Raw genomic sequence first — 24,592 nt, 5'->3', positions numbered from 1 at the left:
TGGGGCATCCACAACTTTCTTGGGCAACCTGTTCCAGCGTCTCACCACCCTCACAGGAAAAAGTTTCTTTCTGATATCTAATCTAAATCTGCCCTCTTCCAGTTTAAATCTATTACCCCTTGTCCTGTCACTGCATGCCCTTGTAAAAAGCCCCTCCCCATCTCTCCTGTAGGCCCCCTTCAGGTACTGGAAGGCCACTATAAGGTCTCCCTGGAGACGTCTCTTCTCTAGGCTGAACAACCCCAACTCTCTCAGCCTATCCTCATAGTGGAGATGCTCCAGCCCTCTGATCATCTTCGTGGCCCTCCTCTGGACCTGCTCCAACAGGTCAACATCCTTCTTGCGTTTTGGGGCCCAGAGCTGGACGCAGTACTCCAGGTGGGGTCTCACAAGAGCAGAGTAGAGGGGCAGAGTCACCTCCCTTGACTTGCTGGTCACGCTTCTCTCAATGCAGCCCAAGACACGGTTGGCCTTCTAGGCCGCGACCGCACATTGATGGCTCATTTTCAGTTTTTCATCTACTTACACCCCCAAATCCTTCTCCTCAGGTCTGCTCTCCAGCCATTCTCTGCCCAGCCTTGGGATTGCCTCGTCCCATGTGCAGGACCTTACACTTGTCTTTGTTGAACTCCATGAGATTGGTATGGGCCCACCTCTCAAGCCTGTCCAAGTCCATACCATGATTAATTTTATTTCTTGATGAATGAGTGATTTACTGCATATTAAAAGTATGAGTAATAAAACCAGAAGGAGGCTTTTCAATGAGAAGTAATGAACCTTATGTAGGTAACGTGGGTGAACTAGAGATCTGAGAATTACAATACTTAATTGTCTAGAATTGGCCCATTCTTACCTTCACTAAATGCTATGCCATCTTACAGGTGTATTGAGCAGATATGGAAGGGGGTAGAATGGTTTTGTGATCTATGTACACAAAGCTCAGAGGTCCACCTGCAGAAAACTGATGATGTGGGCTTCATGTTAGAATCGTGTCCTATGCTGGGATATGTGAGAGACTGCTTCTCAAAAACAGAAAGAGTGCTTATCAGTAGCTGGAATTCCTTTGGTACCAGCCAAGCCATTGCTTCCCTGCCACTTCTTTCTTGGACTGCTCTCTGGATAGCTTCTCAGATGGGATTCTTCAACTGAGAGTGAATGACACCAAATGTACTTAACTCTTCTTTGTGCCAAATATGAGGATGATTAGGGCTGGAACACTTGTGCTGATTTAAAATAAATCTGAATTTGGATAAAAAAGCTGACATAAACACACAGTGAGATAACAGAGTTCTGATTTGTTATAAATAGCTTCTGGATTTCAGAAATTCCCTGAAAGACATTGAAAATGAAGGAACTAATATCTCTCCGAGATTTATATCAGATGTGTATATTCAGAATATGTTATTGTTGTTACTTGTCATTTAGTGGGTTGTTGAGTTTTCCTTTTCTCTTTTCAGATGAATAAGTATTAAGGTTTGTTTTAGGGAAATGGATGGCATATGCTTAGCAGTAACATTTGGATAAGACAACAGGAGATCCAAAATAAGCAGTTGTACTTTATTCTGGTTTAACACTATGAGTGAGAATTGCAAATGATTAAGGAAAGCCAAGAAACTTAAACATTAGTCATTCTTTTATTTTTTGTTAAATATTAAGGTAGTAACCCTATGAAAGCACTATAGTATTATTTTTCGATATGTTTCTACTTGTCTAGGATTAGCTTATAGTCAAGATAAGATTTGCCAGTCCTACTACAGATAAACTGTCTATTAAATAGACATTTGCAAGAAAAGTCATAGACATGTATTGTGGTCTTTTTTCAAACTGATCAAACTGTAGAAGTGATTTTTGACTAAGAAACCCAAGGTCTTTTGAAAAAGGGATCATCTTTGGTCCTAGTCACCAACTGCTTATGATGCTATTGACTAGCTCTGCTAAAGAGTCAGACTTGTCCCTTTCCAGAGCAGTTGCGTATATTTTCAGTGCATTTCAATCTGTGATGGAAAGCCTGCACCTTCTGCCCAACTTTGCCTTTTTTAGATGCTCTGCATTTGACTTGCCTGCAAGATTTAGGGAGTTTCTCCACTGAAGTATATATCTAGGCATAAGGCTGGGAGGTCAGTGTCAACTGCTATTTTTTAACAGTTAATAATATTACAAAATCCTGACTTCCAGATGGGATTTTACCTGTCAGTGGTAGTCACTAGCGATTACTTTGGGGACAGAATAGTAGTAGACAGTTTCCAGAATGCCGGACAGGAAAAAGTGGTATTATGAGTTTTCGAACAGCTAAGATGTATTTTTATCTTTTTTCTTACTCCACCAGTTGTTTGAGTTGGGTCCAGATGGGGGAGACCATGAGACTGATGGAGACCTTCTTGCTGAAACAGATGTCTTAGCATATGATTGTGCTGCTAGGTAAGATATTTTCCTTATTTATTCTACCTACTTCTTGATCTTTATTTTTACTTTTTTTCATACACATTTTAAAATGACTTTAAGTATCAACAGAGATGATCTACATCATTAGACATTTGTAGCAAGTGATGTAAAACTTACACTCAAATGAAGTGTGTTGGCTTAAGTAGTAAAACACCAAATACCTCACCAAGCCATTATGGTACTAAACTGAAAAAAAAGGAAAAATCATCTCACACTTGCTTTTGTGTAAGTCAAAGTCAAATGTCGTATTTCTGACAAAAAAAATGTTGCAGCAGCTGTTCTGAATACTTCTATGAAAAGGATGCTTTCAAGCACAAATGGGTATTTGTATTGAACAACTAATCATTAAATTTATTGCAATATGAAATTATCATAAACAAAAGAAAGGTTATTGTGTGTCAGCCCATTAGAATACAGGCAGTTATTGTGTGAAAGATTTTGTGCATATGGATGAGGTTAGTCATGTTTTATCTGCTTTTTTTATTCCCTGTTATGAGATAATTCAACATTCAAATAATCCATGACTACTACTTTTAAGTTAAATTCGTATGTATCAATACCCCTAAATATATTCTGTTACTTTCTTAAATATTCATGTGTAATTCCTGAGAATTTATGTGTAAGCTCTTGTTATTTACAAAAACTTACCCAGAATTTTCTGAACTTGAATTAGAAGAATATAATTAATACTTTACTTGCAGTATTATGTATTAAATGTAATTGAGTTTGTGTGTGTTAATGTAACTTAATCTCTCCTTACTCTATTTGGCATTTGATATCTGATTTTTTCAAAAGGCAAGATCAAGCTAGACTTAGGCATTTGTAGGTCCTTCTGAATAATTATTTTTTAAATTACTACAATATTTTTCAAAAAAATATTTTAAATTATTGAATATAAATAGATACTCAAAATTAATAACTTGATTACATTAATTTTCAGTTTTCTTTGATAAGCAGTGTATAATTTGTTAATTTAAAAAAAAATTGACATATATCTTTTTCAAAATTTACTTCTCCTAGAGAGAAGTATGCAATGATGTTTGATGAACCAGTACTCCTACAAGCTGGCTGGTGGTATGTAGCCTGGGCAAGAGTGTCAGGACCTAGCAGTGATTGTGGATCTCATGGACAGGCCTCTATTACTACAGATGATGGGTATATTTTTTTTTTCTCTATTTTTTAATGCAAAAGAAGAGATCTAATATTGCTTGAATAATAATACTATTATTTATCTTTCAGTGTTGTATTTCAGTTTAAAAGTTCCAAGAAATCAAATAATGGTACAGATGTTAACGCAGGGCAGATCCCGCAGTTACTATACAGGTAATATTTCGACCTCTACTTAGAACAAAATATTGACATGTTTTTTAAACAGAAGCCCTGTTAAAGTAAGCGTATGTTTCATAAAATTATTATTATATTAAGCTAAGGAAATCAGTATCTGAAAAATTTGGGGAAAACTTAGTGTCTCTGAGAAAAGTAATAAATCCATTATACCAACATTTATTAATTTGCAGTTTTTCTTTAAGAGGTCATTCTTCATACATCATGTTCAGAGACTTTCATTAGTTTTGAGGAGCCTCATAATTTTATCTAAAATGCTTCATTTTTCTGCTGGTTGGGAAGTATTCTGTTTAGTAGGCCTCAGTTTAGGAGCAGTATACTATCAAATAGATTATTTTAATGTGAAAAAAAAACCAAAAATTGTTCTTTATAATAAGTTACCATAAATGTATTATTCGCATGTTAAATGTTATGAAACTCAATTTTAAAAAGCAAGAACTCTTTCACTGCTTTCACTATTGCTAAGATGTTTTTCAGATTTCATCAGGTGTATACAAGACCTAATTTTTTTGTGTTTTACGTGTGTGTGTGCATAAAAATAAATATATTACTCCCCTGCATCCACGTTGATTCTGAAACTGAGAATTTCCTTAGACCAGTTCTCTTGCTCTGTTCTTTCTAAGCCTGTCCTTTTCAGGGTTCCCTATCAGAACAGCTCCCTTTTGCAGGTACACTTTGTGTCCATCGACCCGTGTCTCTCCAGAGGAAGATTTAATTTTGACTATTGGACATGAAGTCCTGGCATACTATGTTAAAGATTTGCATAATTTCTATGGAGAGATGGCTGTTTTAGCCAAAAATGAAAGAGCCTTGGGGCCTCTGAAGGAACAATACAGCCGAAGAGCCGTGAGTGGCAGAAAAGGAAAGGTGCTGCAGTAACAGATACTGCCTGTATTGGTTTTGCTTTTATTGTGAGGGGCTGTTCCAAACAATATTCCATACACTTCAGAGTTGCAAGTAGAGTCAGGAACCCAGTAGCAAAAAGAGAGAAAAATACTTTCCTGCTAGTAACCAGAGTTCTTCAAGATGTTACTGTCCCTTTATTCCCCTCCCTCTTCTTTCTCTTTCTTGTTGCCCATAAATTTTTCTTCTTTTGGGTTGCAGTTTGAATGGAATTAAAGGGATCTCGAACTTGCAAGAGTTGTGGATTTATTTTATCTCCACAAATACTAATAGACAAAAAAATAGTATTGATTCTGAGTGCTTGTTATGCCTTGATATCTCAAAGTAAAAATTCACGTGTGCCCTAGACATACCAATAAACTAGTGTTCTTTGAGCTATAACATTTCTAGTCTTAAAAATGTCATCTGAGGAAATACAGTAAATACTTGTAATAATTTAATATGTAATTAGATCTCAACTTCTAGCGTTTGTCACAATTCTGCCAGTTGAACTAAATTCAAGATACTTGATTGCTGATCTAGAAGGATTAGGAACTGGAGGAAATTATGCTGAATTGAACATGTTGTGGATGATTACCTTAAACTTTTGTTCTACTGTTGTTCCACCTGAACAATACAAACAGTAAAAACTTGGTGCAGATTTCAAGTCAGTTCTTAAATTGTTCTTCCAGGCTGCCAACAAGTGATGGTAGTGCATCCAAAGGAAAACAGCAAACTAGTGAACCTGTGCATATTTTAAAGAGGTCTTTTGCCAGAACTGTCTCAGTGGTGAGTGTTATCAAGAAACTTCTGTGTTTCCTGCAGGTTCATTCATACTTAAAAAACTGAAAGACGTACATGTGGAAATAAGTAATTATTTTTTTCTGTCTATTTTATCAAGCAGAATTTAGGTACGCCAATATATAGAACATTGTAATTTTTTACTTTTTCTGAAGATTGCAAATGTAAACTCAAATCTGAGCTAAGCTTGGTATTGGCCTGAGGCTGACAGCCTAGAAATTTATTTGATTACAAGGTTTAGTTTCCTTTTCCTGTGTAAGCTACTTAGTTTTCGGTTGGTTTGAGGGAGTGTGGGGTAGAGTTCGTACTTAGTGGTTGTATTCAATGTACAAGCCTAAATCCCTGACAAGAAATTAATGTTAGCAGGCTCTTTAGAGTTTTGAGGGAGCTTTACTATATGCTGTCTTCCATGGCTTTTCAATTACTGTCATTAATTAGTCATTGGTGAGATTCATCTTCCTCTTGGATGCATTCCAGTATACATTGAGGACCAGATAGCAATTTAATTAAACTTTGATAGGCTGAGGTAAGGAGGCACAGTGTACAGCAACTATTAATAGAAGATAGTCTACAGTTCTTCACATACAGGGAAGTAAGTCAAATTTTGAAGAACACTGCATTAATTTGAAATGCCTTATTATTATGCAGGACAAAGCCAGTTCTGTCTGTGTGTTTTTTGAAGTACAGTCCCTTTCTTATCTGTTACAGTCAATGACTGTTTTATTATCAGTTCCATCCTCGTTTATATATTATACTGCATTACATGTACTGTCAGTATTCTCAGCTGATAGTTAGATTGAAGATATTGCCTCCATATGGACACTCACGGTCCAATTTTCTTAACCAGCTTGCTTTCTCTCATTTATGTCTTCTCCATTTCTTCTGTATTCTCTAATGACCAGGATGATCTTTTCCTGTTCAGGTTTCTTCTAGAAATTATCTACACTATTTGCCTTTTTAGTAATCCTGTTATCAACATATTAATAGCTACTCTTAGTATGTGTTTGCTTAAAAATGTTTGCATTGAGCTATGAACGCCTATGGCATTTAATGCTTCACATTGTATCCTCCCTTTTCCTTATCTTGCTGCTGCTATTCCTCACCATGGATCTGAGCTGGGAAAAGAGGAGAGTTTTGGCTTTCTGGAGCATTAGGCATTTTATAACTAACTTTGGTCAGCTTGATTGTTGCAGCTTGAAGTTGTACCTGCAGGTTGACAATATTCAATGCCAAATACTTGTAGTTTGCCTTCTGAGGTACAACTTTATGAAACTACCAACCGCATTTAATAATAGTAGAAAAAACATTTGGACAAACTAAACTTTTTAAATCCTCAAATTTCTTGTGGACTATCAATATGCCTCTGTTGAACTTTAAAGTGCTTTCAAGTACTGTAAATGTAATATAGTTCTCATGACAGCCCTGTTAAGTCTTTACTATTATGACAAGAATGTATTCTGTTAAAACTAGGTATTACACTACTCATATGCAGATGAAGCAAGTAAAATTTATTGAAAAATCTGTATTACAGGTGATTTAATATAGTTGTTAGTTCTTAAATAACTGAGAGACTTCCACACACATAATATTGTAACGTATGTTATGAATTGTTTTTTGCATGGTATTGCAGTGAAGTATTCCCTACATTCTCAGTGCTCTTTTTTATTCTCAAGCAAGTAGTATTTGTGTGTTGTATGGTAGATGCGTATAGACATAAATATGTTTTCATAACAAACATGGATATAGATGCTATTTGATTTTCATCTTATTCTGATGCTGAAAGTTTTTTGTTGCTTTTTTTTAAACACAAAATCTGTCTTCTGTATCCTTCATACTGTGAAATAGGAATGCTTTGAATCGTTGTTGAGCATTCTTCATTGGAGCTGGACAACATTGGTGCTGGGAGTTGAAGAACTTCGTGGACTTAAAGGATTCCAATACACTGCTACTCTTTTAGATTTAGAAAGGTTGCGTTTTGTGGGCACTTGCTGCCTGAGGTTGCTGAGGGTCTATACCTGTGAAATATATCCAATATCAGGTATTTCTCTTAATTCACTTGTTTCATATTTATCAGCAATTAATAATCTACAGGATATTCAAAATTTGATCTAAGTATTCATGTAGGATGTGCTATAAGATGAAGTTGCTTATACGGATGGTTTTATTGGAGCAGTTAAGAGACTTGCTGTCAGAAATTACTTATTTGCAATTTTCTGCATAGCCAAGTGTCCAATGCCACATGTTTATGCTGTAACTTGTGTGTATTTAAAGTTAATTTCTTGTTTTGCTTGACAGTTGAGTTCTTTTGGACCATTTGTCTCTTCTTTTTTCCAATTTTTGTACATAGTAGCTGCTTTGGTGGTGAGCACAATTTAAATTTGAAAGACAGTGTGTGTTTTTTATGCCTCTAGTTTGACAATGCTCCTGTTAAAATGAAGCATATGTTATGAAAGACTGGAAAATTAGAAGTTTCCGATGTTCAGGTTTCTTCGATGTAGTTTAACACCTTCACTGTTTTCCTTTTGAAATCAACTTCTCTGAATGTAGATTCATCAATGTTGCTAAATTCTAGTTGTTTTATTTGCGTGTCAAATGTGCATTTTAATATGAAAATGTTTCATTTATTGTACATTGAACGCTCCTCTTTTTGTAACCTTCTAGCTACAGCTAAGGCAGTTGTAGAAGAAACCAGCAAACTAGCAGATTGCATTGGAAAAACTAGGACCTTGCTGAGAAGAATTTTATCTGAAGGAGTTGATCATTGCATGGTGAAGTTAGACAATGATCCACAAGGATATCTCAGTCAGCCCCTCAGTCTTTTAGAAGCTGTTCTTCAGGAATGCCATAATACATTCACAGCTTGCTTTCATTCATTTTATCCAACACCGGCTCTCCAGTGGGCATGTCTTTGTGACTTGCTGAATTGTTTGGACCAGGTACATTAAAGTGGCACAAGTAAATATTGCAATTTAGCTTTCCCTTTTGCTCAAAGAGAAGCCAAGTGGTTTTTAAAACCTTTATTCCTTTTTTGTGTTTATCCTGATTTGCAACTTGAATTCTGTTGTGGTTTGGGTTTGTTTTTGTTTGTTTGGTTGTTTGTTTTTTTATTAAAAAGTGCCCCCAAGTTCAACAACAGCTAGGAATTTCTGTCTCCCTTAGCAGTAAGATTCTCTTTGGGACAATGAAGAAAATTTATGGTGCTGGTAACTGTCAGCATCTGCTTTTTCAGTGTTGAGGACATGACTTATATGTGATTACTCTTGCTGCACATTGCTTAGGAGCACACACATGGCGGTTTTTTATACTCATCACTAATACTTGAGTAATTTCTCATTATTAAATGTTACAACAGTGCTCTGATCCAGCAAAGTATATGAGAAGCTGTCAATATTATTCTATAATCAACAACTCCCTTCTAAGTATCTTGCTTATTGTGAATGAGTATCCAAGATCTAAACAGTCTAGTTGCTTGCTTGCATTGATTGCAGTGAGATGTAACAATTTGCTGCTTTGTGTGAAAATTCATTTAGCATATAAAAATTCAAGAAGGAATCAGTTCTTTAATGTATTATTGTAATTTAATTGTTTGATTAGTTATAAGTGCTTTGTCTTCAAAGGGTCCCAAAAGTAATTTTACATGGGTTTATTATTTTAGAACATGTCAAGCAACACATTTTAGTTATTCCAATTTGAAATATCTAAATGGAAGCTCAGAAGAGAAGATAATGTAAAATTCACAAGGAAGCTAACAATATATGAAGTTCTTTATCTAAATTATTTTTATAATTACTATAAAACTTGACAGTTCCTTTCAAAAGTAGTTTCTCCCTTATTTACTTTGGATGCAATGGTGCCATTCTCTTAATTTCTTTTTGTGTTTGTAGGACATCCAGGAAGCAAACTTCAAAACCTCCAGTAGCCGGCTTCTTGCTGCTGTTATGTCTGCTCTGTGCCATACTTCAGTAAAACTGACCTCTATCTTTCCGATTGCTTATGATGGAGAGGCATTGCTACGATCAATGGTCAAACAAGTCAGCACCGAGAATGACTCTACTCTGGCTCATCGTTTTCCTCTTTTGGTTGCACACATGGAAAAACTTAGTCAGGTTAGAATATATTCTAAAAATTTAACAACTTGGTTTACTTTGCAACAAAAACCATTTATGTAAGTTGAAGTTTTAGCTTTATAAGGATGTAGCTGAATTTGCCAGAGTGTTTTTTTTCTAAAAGGCTTGTTTCAGGAACTTACCCGAACTTCACCTTTCAGTCTGAAGTACTCCCATTATTTCTTGTTTGGAGAATATCTGAGCAAAAATTATTTTTATTTATTTTGGAATATTTAGTTGGCAGAAATATAATTTAGAGCTGCCTTCTGCTGCGTAGTGCTTTCTGTAACAGTTTTTCAGCTTTTTCACATGATCACAAGAATGAATGCATGGATAGATTCAGTGTATTGAGGAAGAGTCAACACAGCTTTGGTAATAAGGTCATGTCTCAGACTGGAGTTTTTAAAGGGGTGGACAAGCAGGTGAATGAGGGAAACCCAGTTCATATAGTTCTATCAAAGGTTATTAAACAAATTCCTAACCAAGAGCTCATGAATGCTGTATTTTTGTAGTTCTGTTATTCCAGAACAGATTTAGAGGAATGAAAAGGGTAAAGATGATAATCAAAGATACAGAACTACTAAATAGTATCCTTCACTTAGAAGACAAGAGGGGTAAGGTCTTATGAAATGGGAATGATGCATGAAAAGTAAAATAAAGATAATTGTTGGGTCTTCCAATGCCAAGACTTTTGAGCAACCGGAGACCTTATCAAAAGATAAGTTCAAAAGGTAGCTGCTCTTCATAAAATATGCACTTAAGCTGTGGAAGGTCTTACTGCAGGCCATTGTTCTGCTAAAAGTTTTCATGATTTTAGAAATCACCCACACAAGTTGATGAAGGAAAAATTGACCAAAAGCTATTAAATGCAAAGATAATATTTCCATCTTGGATGCAGCTGCCTCTTAACTACTAAAGATAGAAAAGAGTTCTGTGCAGGTATCTGTAGAGGTTTGCTTGACCTGGTTTTCTTTACTATCTGTTCACTACTAGGATATTTTTGGGAGACAAAATGGTGAGAAATACAAACTTTTGATTTCTATCAATAGAGCTTTTTTTATTTTTCCTTCTTTGGAATTACTTCAATGTGGATAACTATTTTGAAAAACAGTGGATGTTACTGCCAGCTAGAAGACACGGTAGCTGCGTAAGCTTAGATTTGTTTCAGTCTTCCTTCAGTAAAGATCAACTGTTTTCATAAGCATCCCACCACAGGTTTTATTTTACCTGTTTGCACCAAGGATTCTCTTTGCTAACATCAAAGACAAAAAGCTTCTGTGCTTCTTTTTAGACAATGGGGAAGATAATTGTGTGAAGAGTTCCATAGGTAGTTGTATATCTGTTGTGTTCTAGTGTATGCTTATAAATAGTATGTCAAGGAGGGCTATAAAAAACTCTCCCTTCTGAGAAGGACACCTATATCTTTCCAATGCAATAAGCAAAACCGATACCACCTCCTTCTGGAAATTAAGAATATTAATCAGTTTTTTGAAAAGGAATTCATATTGTGATAGCTTTGAGAATTTTAATATTTTTTCTTACCCTCCAGACATTGCTTATGTATAAGAAGCCACTGATTTTCAATTACCTGATGCTTATAAGATGTGAAAAGCAACCCCTTTTTTTTTTTTTAACATAAGAACAATGTAATTTGTAATTTTTCTTTCTATGATGCAGAGTGAAGAAAATGTTTCAGGGATGACAAGCTTTCGGGAAGTCCTGGAAAAGATGTTGGTCATTGTTGTTTTACCAGTCCGGAACAGCCTTAGACGAGAAAATGAACTTTTTTCGTCACATCTGGTTTCTAATACCTGTGGGTTGCTTGCTAGTATTGTGAGTGAGCTTACAGCATCGGCGTTAGGATCTGAGGTAAAGCTTCTATAAAATCATTCCTAGAAGTCTTTCAGGACGAGTATATTATGAATGTGATACAGGCTGTGACAGCAATTATATGGAAATACAGATCTTTTGTAGCTGCTGGAATTCTCAGTAGCTTTCAGATGTTTAGCATAGTTTTAAAAGCATGTGTACACTGTATTAGGAAAATACTGTTGATAATTAGCTATTTCGTTATGGCTGAAGAATACTGTGAATTGTTTAAAAAATAGCAGTTGTTTGCAGTGCCTTTCTTTTTGCATGTGTGTCTCTGCACGTATATACTCAAAATTTATTTGTTTGGTGCTCACTGGAGGCAATGCCACATCCCTGAGCATGTCTATGCCTCTGATGGTATCATGGGTGCCTCATGGGTTCTAACCCTATTTTGCTTTGATTGTCTGTCAGAATTTGTAACGTTTATTTTTTTATGCGTTGTGTCTTCCTCCTTTATATGTAAGATATTCCTTACACATCTTTTCATTTATATATTCAATGTTATATAATGTGTGAATTATATTTTTTATATTTTTAATGAGGCTTCATTAGAGTTTTTTCTAGTTTATTTACTTTGTATTAAAAAATGAGGGTGGTACTGAGTTCAACTTTTTAAAATCCAGAGATTCATAATCATAGAAATTCCCTTTTTGACACTGTAATGTCATTAAATTGTATAAATTTATATTATTTTATTGAAGACATCACAGTCTGCATACTATCAGTAGATTCTTTTTTTTCACTGAAAGAACCCATCTTTTGATAACACCTTGATTAAAGATGTTATCTAGTGTTTAGCCATTAACTTTTTCTGTTGCTTGTATTTAAATTTCTACAGGTTGATGGGCTGAACTCTCTCCATTCTGTCAAATCCACTCCAAACCGATTCACTAAAACAAGTCAGGGAAGAAGCTGGAATACTGGAAATGGATCCCCTGATGCCATTTGTTTCTCTGTCGACAAACCTGGTGTAGTTGTAGTAGGATTTTCTGTTTATGGTGGAGGGGGAATTCATGAGTATGAGTTGGAAGTACTAGTTGATGATGTAAGTACTGCATTTGAAAAAAATTTGAACAAAAGTAACCCGAAGAGTTTTTCATAATACGTTTTACAATGTGACATTGTAATACTCTTACACAGTCTAGGCTACCAGTGTAACAGTGCAGAAGTGGTTTTTTTTTTGTGTGTGTGGTGGTGGTTTTTGTGGTATTGCAAGCCACATACCATATCCAGTAGGGTCCTTTTCTTGCATATGGTTTTGAAATCTTACTTTATTACAAATAATATCTGAGATATGGTGGACTTTTCACTTCCTGGAGCTAAAAGTACGTTAACATGAGTTATTTCTCTGCAAACTACTAAGGAAAATAAGAAATAAAGCAGACTAATTTAAAACATTTTAAACAAAAAATTGAAGAAAGGGGTAGCCTGCCAGCATGGTCAGGCTACAGCTTCAGTTTCATGTGCTGTTGAAGTAATCTCTTAAAAGAAGCATAAAACTGCACAGTGTGTTGTTGTAATGAATGTACACCTCTTCTTTTGCAACCAGTTGTTCACTTTAACTGACTGTTCTAATCTCTTCCAAAGGGCAAGCATGGATAGCTAGGGGAAATTAACCTCTCTGCTCAGTAGTTTCCTTTCTGGCAGAAAGGCTTTACTGTTGACTCTGAACAGGTTTTTCTGGTTTTTCTATTCGTAATGCTGTGTGTACCAATTTATGCAAGAAAATTTAACTTGCACAGTTGCGTGAATGTGTGATTTATTTACGTTAGAAATGTAGTAAAGTTGCTTTCTTTTATTGAATCAGAGTGATCATACTGGAGATTCAACTCATTCTCATAGATGGACATCTTTAGAGCTGGTTAAAGGAACTTACACCACAGATGATTCTCCCAGTGACATAGCTGAAATCAGACTTGACAAAGTTGTGCCATTGAAGGTAAATAAAAGAAGTGTACATCTGTAGGTTTCATAGGACTTCTTTAGATAACAAAAATCAGAATGTTCAATGTAAATTGGTTTTTTGTACACATTTACGAATTAATCTTGACATGTTTGCCTTATAAATTCTCTGTTTCACCCTGTAACTGAAAAGTTGAAACCACAGCAGCAAGAAGAAACTAAATCTTAATTTTTATAATATCATAAGATAGATTGTAATTGCTTAGTAATTTAGAATATTCTTGAAATTGCAGTTTATTTGTGTGCAGTTTGGTAGCTGATTTTCTTGGCTACCTGGTCACTCTTTAAGTAATTAGGAGTAGTATTTTACTTATGTTAAGATTCATAGTTTGGGAACAGCTTTGGCTGTTACATGCCAGATCTTTTTCAGTTAATTTAATTTGTACAGTGCTTTGAAGGACTTTGCAGACTCTCCAGTATTAATGGAAAATAATAGCTTTCATAATACCATGAAGCCTAACTTATATGCTTGGTTCGTATTGTGTACTATTTTTGGCTCTCCTTTTTAAGGAAAATGTGAAATATGCAGTTCGTTTGAGGAATTATGGAAGCAGGACTGCCAATGGAGATGGAGGAATGACTACAGTTCAGTGTCCAGATGGTGTAACATTCACGTTTAGTACATGTAGTCTGAGCAGTAATGGCACAAACCAAACGCGAGGACAGATTCCCCAGATTCTGTATTACAGGTTCGTGTGTCATCAAGATCCATTTCTACAAAAAGTGAATAAAACTATTGTAGTGCTGTTATTCAGCATCTATTTGTGAGAAGTAACAGAAATAAATACATCTGGAGTGCGCTGGAGGAAAGAGCTTCTTCAGCAGCAATGTTGCGTTCTTCTATTCTAGTTTCATACTTAAGTTATTTAGTGAAGACAGTTTTGGGGACACCAGTTGTACTGGTGCCTCTTCCAGTCTTGTTTTAGATTATCTTTTTTTTGACTTGGCAAATAGTTTAATCGTTGACCTCTCTTACAAGGTCCATTGTTTACTTCTTTAAAGCTGTAATATGGGACACTTGTAAGATGCACTACTTCAATCTCTATTTTTTCTATAACCTAAGATTTTTGAGAGACTCCTCACCAAAATGATTATCTCTGATTTCATTCAGTTCGTTCCTCTGTTGCCAGAAAGGATTGCATCGTGTAGTGAAGCAAAGTCTTTATATAGAACCTGTCTCCTCTGTTACTGTAGAGTTCAAAGGCATAAAAAGAGAAATTGCAACTACCTGAAGAAAATCAACTGAAACACCTGGCTGTCCTGCAGGGAAGCTTTATTTTAGTCTTTCAGGATAATAGTAGGAATTCACTTAAGATAATGCTTTTGCAGAAAGCATTGCTTTCATTTTTGAGGTGCTTACCCTGATATGCGTGAAGACATAATTCTCAAAACATGACAGCACCTGAATATACTAATTACTACCATTATCTGTACGGCAAAAAAGTTTGTCATGCCTTTTTCTTAAATCTCATTTTTTTGTGGTAAAAGGCTGATTAACACTAGATCCAACGAGTAAAAGGTACAAGGAATAGTAATTTACTTTGATATTTAATTATGTGTGAGATATACCTACCTAATAAAAGATGAAGAGGATAAAATAAGTAATGCTACAACAAATTATATATTTTGGACTAACAGTCCCAAGAACATGTTGCTCTTGAGAAAGTTTCAAAGGAGCTAAAATATGAAGAAATAAAGTTGCCAGCAAAATTATAATAGCAGTATATTTTAAGATACAGGGTAGTTCTAAACTCTAAAATACTAGATTGGCTCTACTCAAAGGCACTAAAGATCCAGCTTGTCAGTAATAAGAGTAATTGTCAAGGAATGGAATTACAGTGGTACATATCATGATACTTTAGTTGATTTAGTTTCCTGGAATCTTGGACATCTGTGTTTAGGAAATTCCTCCAGCGTTTGGAGGAATTTTATTATGAAGTATCATGATTATGAAGTATCGTATTATGTAAGAAGGAGGAGAGAACACAAGGAAGACATTAATTTCCACGCCAAGAATTTCTGCTTTTATATAAGCGATAGAGGCAATAAAGGAGAAATAACAATTTCTTTGATTTCAGAAAAGCAAAGGACATAAAACTTCAGTAAATGGAAACTTGAAGGTGTTCTAGCTTAATGATAAGCTAACATATACCAGAAAATCACACCAAAGTGCTGTCTTCCGTTCAGAACAGTCTCAGGGTTTTTTGTTTCAGTTGTGATAAAATTCTAAAAAGCTTTTGAAAGATTGTAACGGCACTACTCAGGACTGCTACAGAAAAAGTCAAGTTTTGTTTTGAAAATTTGCAAGCTGCTGTCTGTAATCACAATGTCTTTTGAAAGTTTGCTTGGAGAACGAAAACCTAAATGTTATGTGATGGATGACTATAGTTATGGACTTAATCATTTGAGGATTCCAAGTTTGATATATAACGACTTCAAGTTTTGAAGTCAAGGAACAAGTGTTGTCAAGTTTTACAGAACAGAGCTTGTAAGATTCACGCTGGATTTTGTTTGCTTGTCAGATTCACACTCAATTTTGTGTGAAGGATGCTCAAGTAGAATCCAAATGCCAAGAAAGGCCATACCTAAAGAAGTGTGTTAACACATATCTGATTAGGGCAGAAAGGCTTTGGAAGGATTTGTTGGAACTGTACACAGTTGAAATTGCACCCACTGTCAGTCACTAATAAATTCAAATTTAAAAGGCTTGAGGCTGATAGCAAAGCTACAATTGTAGGACACATTGTCAAAAGAAATATAAACATTTCAGAAACATGCTTTTCATATTTTCTGCCAAAGAAAAATCAAATGATTGCAAAGGGCTACCACTGAGGCATTGCCTCCAAAATATCCTCCGTGTTTTCTTTGATTGTTTCCTTTATTGCTTTATCATAAATTGTTTTACTTATTCTGTGACAAAAGTCATGGTTTTTTTCATATAATTTTGTATTTTGTGAACTTACTTTACCTTAATCCACCATCCAGGAGTGAGTATGATGGAGATCTGCAATCACAGCTTTTGAACAAAGCTAATGAAGAAGATAAAAATTGTAGCAGGGCTCTTTCTGTTGTGAGTGCTGTTGTACGAGCAGCCAAAGACCTGTTGCACAGGGCTCTTGCTGTAGATGGTAAGGCTTTTCAAAATTGACTTTCAAAATTTACTTTTTGAAACTTCTTTGTTTGATAGCAAGAGATAGTAGAATATTAGTGATACAAAAACCATGAAATTTCTATTTTACTTTCCAAAGAATATTTTTCTAACTTGTCATTGCTGTAGGTATCAAACTGTGAGTAACTTTCTAAGTCACTGAGTTCCACTTGAGCCAGATACCTCATATAAATTTGCTCATCAGTTTAGCAGTTATCATAGTATCATAGAATTATTTGGGTTGGAAAGGATCTTAATAATCATCTAGTTCCAAATCCCCTGCCATGGGTAGGGATATCTTCCACTACGTCATATTAAAGCTGGTCAGATTATTTTTTTCCAAAAGAGATGCTGGGATGGGTCAGTTCCAAATTTTATTGCATGTTTTGCACTGTGGTGGTAATGAGGAAGACTGGTGAATGTAATGCATTTATAAGCACTTAAACATCTCTTTTTGAGCAGTGTTGACGTTAGCCTTTAAACTGAATAGTTTTAAGCTACCATCTTCAGCCATTCTAGTCAAAATGTCCAGAATATTCCATAGTACTATAGAAATTGATTTGAAGGCCTGGGAGGAGCTTGTTGTGCTAGCTTTTATACCATAGAAGGTATTAACACAGTTTTTCACAAAACGGCAAAGAATGCAATAAAATTATGCTCTAAGAGGATTAAATTTTTTTAACAGAGAACTGTATGTAACGGCATGTATATCTCAGGTGAACTTTACAAGTTTAGAATTTGACGATGACTAGATAATGAAAATAATTTGAAATAAGAACTAGTGTAGAAACTAGAAGTTTAATAAGAAGCAAACCAGAAAAATAAGATGTGTTTTGAACCATGATACATTTATTAATAACACCTATGTTGTAATTATCTTTGTTTAGCTGAAGACATTCCAGAACTACTCAGCTCTTCCAGTCTGTTTTCAATGCTGCTTCCCCTCATAATAGCCTACATAGGACCAGTAGCAGCGGCCATTCCCAAGGTATGCTTCTCAACAGAAATTACTGAAGAAATTTAGGAATGTCATACAAGGAAAAAGGTTTACTCTGAAAATCTGAGTGTCTTGATTTCATATGATTTTATGAATTTGTGGTTTATATTTGACCACATGACTTATTTTGAATTTTCCAAGAGTCAAGAATTTTAAAAACATGTAATGTTTTAAAAAGACTTATTTTTTTTAACTTAAATTGAAGACATTATGAAAAAAATACCTTAAGGAAGTGGAGGGAAAGATGACAGGCTTTAACAGTAACACAAGACAACAAGTTAGAAGGATCTGCATTTACGGCTCATTGATGAATATTAGTGGAGTGAAATGTTTTTTATATTGTGTAAATTCTGTTTTACAGTAGTCATCCAAATCAATGATCGCTGCTTTGAAATTAAGTTTATTTCTATTGAATTTAGAGGTGGGAATATGTCAGCTATAAATAAAAATAACCTTACTTTTCAGTGTCATAGCATTCTTTCATGTGCCTGGTCTGGAACACTCTTGAAATCTGTTATTAGATTTAGAAATGTCATTAATCCTTAGCTAGTAGACTCTCTTGCCTTTTATTGTTTTTTCATGAGCTGTAAGCTCTCTTCTGACTTCTCTTTAGAGGGTGAGGAAAGAGGAGTGGCCACTTAAAATCTATCAGATTCATTTCATTACAAATGGTTTCAAATTTTAGTCACTTTGTTAGTGTGATTAACTGGTGTTTAGAACCAAGTGTTTTGCTTTAGAAGTGTTCCACTGCTTTGAAAATGTCATAAAGATTACAGAGAACAATGCAATGCTTAACACCACATGCATGAAAATACATTGAATCTTTGAAAAAAAACAATATTAATGTTGTTATAAAATGAGGTATAAGTGGACTATGACTTCAGCATGGTATTTGCTTTCTTTCGACTCATGCTTATTGTTTGTTAATGTTACAGCTTTTTAGTAGAAGGTGTTTTAGTGAAGGTATCTCACAGTTGTGAATAGATTTTTGTTTCAGCTTTGGCAAGTCTCCAAGAGGAATATTTGACATTAATGTAGTGATGCTTTTTCTGTCAGGATTGCTTAGATGCAGAGTTGGAAAATGAGTGAATGAATTTTAGTAGTGATGTTCTGAGAATATCCAGAACAGCCATTGTACAGAAATGCAAGTTTGTGAGTATTGTTTTCACCCAGTCATAAGTAATGCTTTATTGCGCATGGTGTTATGTTACAGGTTGCTGTTGAGGTCTTTGGCCTAGTACAACAGTTACTTCCTTCTGTGGCAGTTCTGAATCAGAAATATGCCCCTCCGGCTTTTAACCCAAATCAGTCTACAGACAGCACCACTGGAAACCAGCCGGAGCAAGGGCTTTCAGCTTGCACTACCTCCAATCACTATGCTGTTGTAGAAAGTGAGCATCCTTATAAACCTGCCTGCGTTACGCACTATAAGGTAAGCACCATTTCTAAGTGGGCGTGCAGTTTTTTCAAAGATTTTGACACATGGGTTCTGTTTCATTAACATTGAAAAATTGTTTCCATGAATGATAATTGATATTGTCTAATATAGGAGACCATTGCCTATGTTATTACTGTATTGCTTTCTGGAGAAACCTCTGTCCCGTAACTATAGTGGAAGCTATAGCAGAAACTAGTGTAGTTTTACCCCCATAATGCAAGTGTCTACTGTAACTACCTAAATTTTCTCAGTCTTAATTTTCCTACTGTCATGCAGTTTCTTTGCTCTAACTATACAGACTGTAGAAGCTGTAAGTCTTTACATATACATTATCTAATCACATCTCAGACTTTCTTACCTAGTGCTAAAACAATGCTTTCTAAAAATACGTACCATCAATTCTAGTCAAGTTACTATACATTATGGTGTAGGGATCTCTATGCTGGCTATTGCTGGTTTGCCAATTTAAATTCTTCATTAATTACTTTCACTTGGACCATGATTTGGCGTTGCAGAAGTCTCCCAAGTCCCCTGAACTCTGTTAAGTCACTCTGAGCAGGATTCGTCTGCCTTACATGGATACTTGTACTTACATGGATACTTGTACTTACATGGATGAGATTTTCCTCAATATCAATAGAGAAAGGGTGTTTTTTTCTAGCTGAGGAAAGGGCTGAGGCATAAATTACATGCCTGAGAGATAAATCCCATGTTTCAGTTCTTGAAATAGTGAGTTCTACAGTCTCATTGATTCCACAATTTTAAATCCAGAGGTAGCAAACGTGGAATCAAGTAAGACCTGAAAGAGGTCATTAATTACTAATCCAATATTCTACTTGATTGTCCTGTGAGAGACAGCAAGATATCCACTGCAAAAAATGTAGCTATCATATGATCTTCCTGAAGCAGTGATGCTTATAATTGTTCTAAAAGTTTACGGAGTTTATCTGAAGCCTTAGGCTTAGTTATCACCGCTTTTGAATTTCTGTAGCTGTATGCTGTCATACTGCAAGACATACAAGTGTGATTCAGCTGCTGTGTACTTTTCTAGGATTGCACAAAACAGATATTGAATGTGTTTATTGAAGTTGGCATTGTAAAAGGTATTTGAGAGTTAAGTGTTTGTAGTAGTCTGTGGTTGTTTTGATGATCCTGTGCAGAGTTCTTAAAAATGATCATAAGTGGTATCATAAATACAAATGCTTAACCTGAACATAAGTTATAATACGTGATTATAATTCATTAAGGTGTAAAACATTTCAGGTATATCTGAATTGCAAACAATAAATTAATGTTTATCTAAAGCATATCAAAACAACTGTACAGAATTACATAATTGAATTGCTTTCATAGCCTAAACAGTTAAAACGCAATGGAAATGAGAATTAAATGGGAAAAAAAAAAAAAAAAAAGCTACAACCCCCAAAACGTACACATAATTGGACTATTGCTTTGTTTTAGGTGACTTTTCCTGAATGTGTCAGGTGGATAACAATAGAGTTTGATACTCAGTGTGGCACTGCTCAGTCTGAAGATGTTCTTCGTTTACTAATTCCTGTCAGAATTGCACAGAGTCTGGGATTTGGACCAAAGCATGCTTCTGTTCATGAAAACCTTAATTCATGGATAGAACTGAAAAAATTTTCTGGATCTTCAGGATGGCCTACCATGGTATTAGTATTGCCAGGTAATAAATAGATACTGCAATAATTTCTAGTAATGTGGATTGTTAAAATACTGAAAGAAAGCTTGATTTTTCTGCAAAATTATCTTGGAAAACAGAGTTGAAAAAGTATCTTCATCCAAGCTGGTGAGAGTTCATTATGAGCTACAGGCTGTATATCAGTTAATAATGTTTATATTGGGTTTCTTCTTCGAAGTGTTGATCTGCTTGTTATTCATGGTTTTACTTTATATGTTACATATAAAGCCTAGGTTTCATGTATGCTTATGTAGAAGAAACATGCAAAAAGAGGAGAAATATTAAAATTTTGTTTTTGTTTATGTCTCCTTTTACTTCCTATAAGGAAATGAAGCTCTTTTTTCTCTGGAGACTGCATCAGACTATGTGAAAGATGAAAAGGCTTGTTTTTATGGCTTCAAATGTTATGCAATTGGATATGAATTCAGCCCAGGATCTGATGAGGTAAGGAAGAAGTGGAATTGCAACAATTATTGCACCTGTTAGTTCTCTCCTATAAGGCCAGGTTTTTTGGTAAAAATAATTGTATTTCCACTTCTGACTCAATAACATTAGCAAAATATTTTAAAATTATTTTCATATAAGCTTTTAATTTTTTTTGTTAGAGATAAATGGAATTCTTTAATATGAATATTATTGGAATGGCTTTTTGTTTGGTTTGGTTTTTTAATAACTATGACAGTCTGCGAATACACAGCATGATTTTATTTAGTATGTCAATAGGATATGATATTTTTTTAAATTCTGACTTAGTCTTCTATCATAAATCCAAAGGACTGGGGTTTTCAGATACGTAATGATTCTTATTTTACTGTCACTGACAATTATGTGATGACAAACGTGCATTATATTTCCAGTGTCCCTGGAAATGCTGTGCTCATTTAGGCTACCTGAGGTGTATTGCACAGTGGTCACCTCACCTTGCCTTTAAGGACATGAGTTGTTTCCACCACAGTTTCTTTGTTGTAAAGGAAAGATAGAATTTCTTCATGACCTTGGACCAGTGCTTTATTTTGGTGTATTTTAAAAGATTACTGAAACTACATTTTATAGTAATTTCAGAAAAAAAGCCCTTCCCTTATCTTGGAAGTCTTTGGTCCTATTGCTTCACATGAATTTCACAAGTTCTACATCTTGCTTGCACTACAAGCCTCACAGAAGATTTACCTCATCTTAGTCCTGGATTCTGCTCATGCTGAATCATGTCTTTGGGTTCTCAAAACATATGAGATTTACAAACCCTGTAGATAATCTAACTAAAACTAACACTGTATTTGAGAAATAATAGTAATTTTTATTTAAGCAGGAAAATAAGATGCAAATTCATGTACATCGTCATTTTTTTTAAAAAACAGTTACAACCAAAGCAGCTGGCAGGTTTTTAACACTCAGTCCTACAACATGCTAGCCAATATGTTAACTAATCATCTAAAGAAAAGTTGCAAGTAATTGCTTTCAAACATAGTTTTATATAGCCCGAACACTCTAATTTAAAGTTCTATAAGTAGAGAAGAAAGTTTTACAGTGCTGAAGATACCTTCTGTCTCAGGAGTAAAGCCTCCGTAAGTAACTGGATACACAGTGCAAGTTACTCATTCTTCTGGGAATTTTCTCATGACAGTTTTCTGAAATGTTACCACTTTAGAAAAAAGCAGCATATATTCTGGTGACCAGTGTGTTTCCTCTAGCCTAAAGGAAGAAAGCATCAGATCTAATTCAAGTCAATGGGATTCATTTTTGCACATCTGATTCTCTTTGTAAGGACAAGCTTCTGGTGCCATTACCTAACTATAGTATGTGGAATGACATTTCCTTGTTAGGGAAGGCTCTGAAAACCCTGAAAGATGTCATGGAGTGTGAGGAAGTACATCAAGGAATCGGATGCAGTTAAACTATTAAAATTTGTTTAAAACTAGTATTTTTGCAAAAATTGTAGGTTTATGCTTTGATGAATGAAAAGGAAGGCTTCTTGTTGGTCATTATTAAATCTACAAAATATATGCAAAACTTGTCTTCTGCATAAAGGGAGTTACTGTCCAGCGGGTTAGTCCAAATTTCACATCTTTATTTGCTTGCTGTTTCAGAACCTGCTGTTTTGAGTCCTAAAGATGCAGTTTAACAAGGGTTTAGTTTAAAATGCATTTTGGAGGTTTTTTGGTCTGCTTTGCAGTCTCTGAGAATACAAGACAAGTCTAGGGTTACTGATTTTGAAGACTCTTTACAAAAGAAAGTTTTTTAACCTGTTTCATATATTGCCACTTTCTGTAAGCCTGCCTAGAAAATCCATCAGATGGAGGTTTCCCCTGTCCCCCAGTTTTTTGGTGGTGTTTGTGGTGGTTTTTTTCCTTCCATGATCTGTCAGAGGTATGCTGAACCACCCACAGATTTCCTTAAAACTTAAAATTGGTTTTAGTGTCAACACCTTTTTGTGAGCAAAGTTAAAGAGGTCATACCTGCATGTAGCTGGGGCAATTTGAATGGAAAATGTCAGATACATTACTTTGGGTTTTAAAAAGTAGCTACAACCTCCCTAGCCATACTGCTCTCTCTCCATTCCTTGCACACAGCCGTCTTTCCTCCATGCCTTTGAAAACTGTGTGCATGGTCTGCTCTTTTTTTTTTTTCCTTGCAAACAGGGTTGAGAGATACTGATGCAGAGACTCATGTGTTTTCAGTGACAAGTCTGGTGGGAGGGACGAGAGGTCTTCTCACTCCCTGGAACCACAGCATCAGTGGGAATAAATAGTTTACCAGTGTGAATAAAAAGGAGAAACTGTAAAGGGCTTCTCCCAGGATGTATAATGGAGAAGGGAAACTTAAGGAATCTTTTTCCCATCTTTGTTTCTCCAACTAGGAAAGGGAAGAGGAAAAAAAAGTTATGAACAGTACTATGTTTAAACAAGTTGTGAATGTGAACTTATGTGGTATGTATACATGTACAGCTTGGAAGAGGCATTGCTTTGCAAACTAAATATGTATTGGTAGGTTTCTTGTGTTAGGAAGTTGCCTTTCAGTACAGACAAAAGACGGTTATCATATTCAGATGTTCTTACTACCAGAAGCATGGTAACCCATTTATTAATACTCTTACCTAGGTGAAATTGTTCTAAAATTTGGTACTCTGGCCCACATCACAGCAGAACATCGCAGTCTAGCTGTTTGTCAGGAACAGTGTCACTGAGAAGCATCAAAGTGGAACATACAATTAATATATTGTGGGATAAAGCAGTGTCAGGGAAATGCGTTAATTGTCTCATTTTCTGACACACCATTTTTGTTTTAAAATTTATTTCAATTTGAAGGGCATTATTCAGCTGGAGAAAGAATTGGCCAATTTGGGAGGATCATGTGCAGCAGCTTTGATGAAGAAAGATCTGGCGCTTCCTATTGGTAAGTCCTACTCAACATACTTTGCTATTTCGTAATTGTTTTGGGTTTTCTGAATCAATAATACCTTTAAGTCTTAATGTTGCTTTCAATTACAGATGATCATACAAAATTGATTCTTAAAACTGAATTAATCAAACAGGATAATAAAGTGGTGGTTTTTTCTGCTTACACTGTTACCTTCATGTGTGTATGGGGCAGAGGGGAACCTGGTTATTTAAATCTGAACCAACTTGCCCCATCCACAGGTAGTGTATCAGTGTACGAGCTATGTCCTACAGTTTCCTCGCGCTGCTTCGCAAATGTGCAGGTATCTTGTTTGTATTTCTCTTCCACTGTTTTTTCTCCCTGCACACCACACCTTTCTGAATGAAGAATACCTGCAGCATTGAATTGTAAAATTTGAAATTACTTCTTTAAGATTGAAAGTGACCATTGCCTCTGTGGACTTTATAGTCTAAAATATTTCCGCTGTAGTTTTTTCTTACAATTGCCAAAAAAAAAAAAAAAT

The 24,592-nt window shown here is 35.3% G+C and overlaps 1 protein-coding gene across 1 annotated transcript in view; it reads left to right on the top strand.

The window, feature by feature from the left end:
- LOC104464149 (E3 ubiquitin-protein ligase MYCBP2-like) overlaps positions 1–24,084 on the top strand; it is a gene marked incomplete at both ends in the record, with an annotated part of 81,040 nt that extends 56,956 nt beyond the window's left edge. The window contains 17 exon segments of the mRNA XM_010076784.1: positions 2,327–2,418; positions 3,463–3,597; positions 3,682–3,765; positions 5,361–5,457; positions 7,315–7,507; positions 8,131–8,405; positions 9,354–9,575; positions 11,253–11,444; positions 12,286–12,492; positions 13,255–13,386; positions 13,920–14,098; positions 16,395–16,537; positions 17,445–17,545; positions 18,768–18,986; positions 20,454–20,679; positions 21,020–21,138; positions 23,997–24,084. Of these exon segments, the coding sequence (XP_010075086.1) occupies positions 2,327–2,418; positions 3,463–3,597; positions 3,682–3,765; positions 5,361–5,457; positions 7,315–7,507; positions 8,131–8,405; positions 9,354–9,575; positions 11,253–11,444; positions 12,286–12,492; positions 13,255–13,386; positions 13,920–14,098; positions 16,395–16,537; positions 17,445–17,545; positions 18,768–18,986; positions 20,454–20,679; positions 21,020–21,138; positions 23,997–24,084 (2,704 nt within the window).
- Positions 24,085–24,592: the final 508 nt, after the last annotated feature.

This window comes from Pterocles gutturalis, unplaced genomic scaffold, assembly GCF_000699245.1.
Source record: "Pterocles gutturalis isolate BGI_N339 unplaced genomic scaffold, ASM69924v1 scaffold1733, whole genome shotgun sequence".
In the NCBI taxonomy this organism is placed as follows: Eukaryota; Metazoa; Chordata; class Aves; order Pterocliformes; family Pteroclidae; genus Pterocles; species Pterocles gutturalis.
This window is presented reverse-complemented; position numbering and strand designations above follow the sequence as displayed.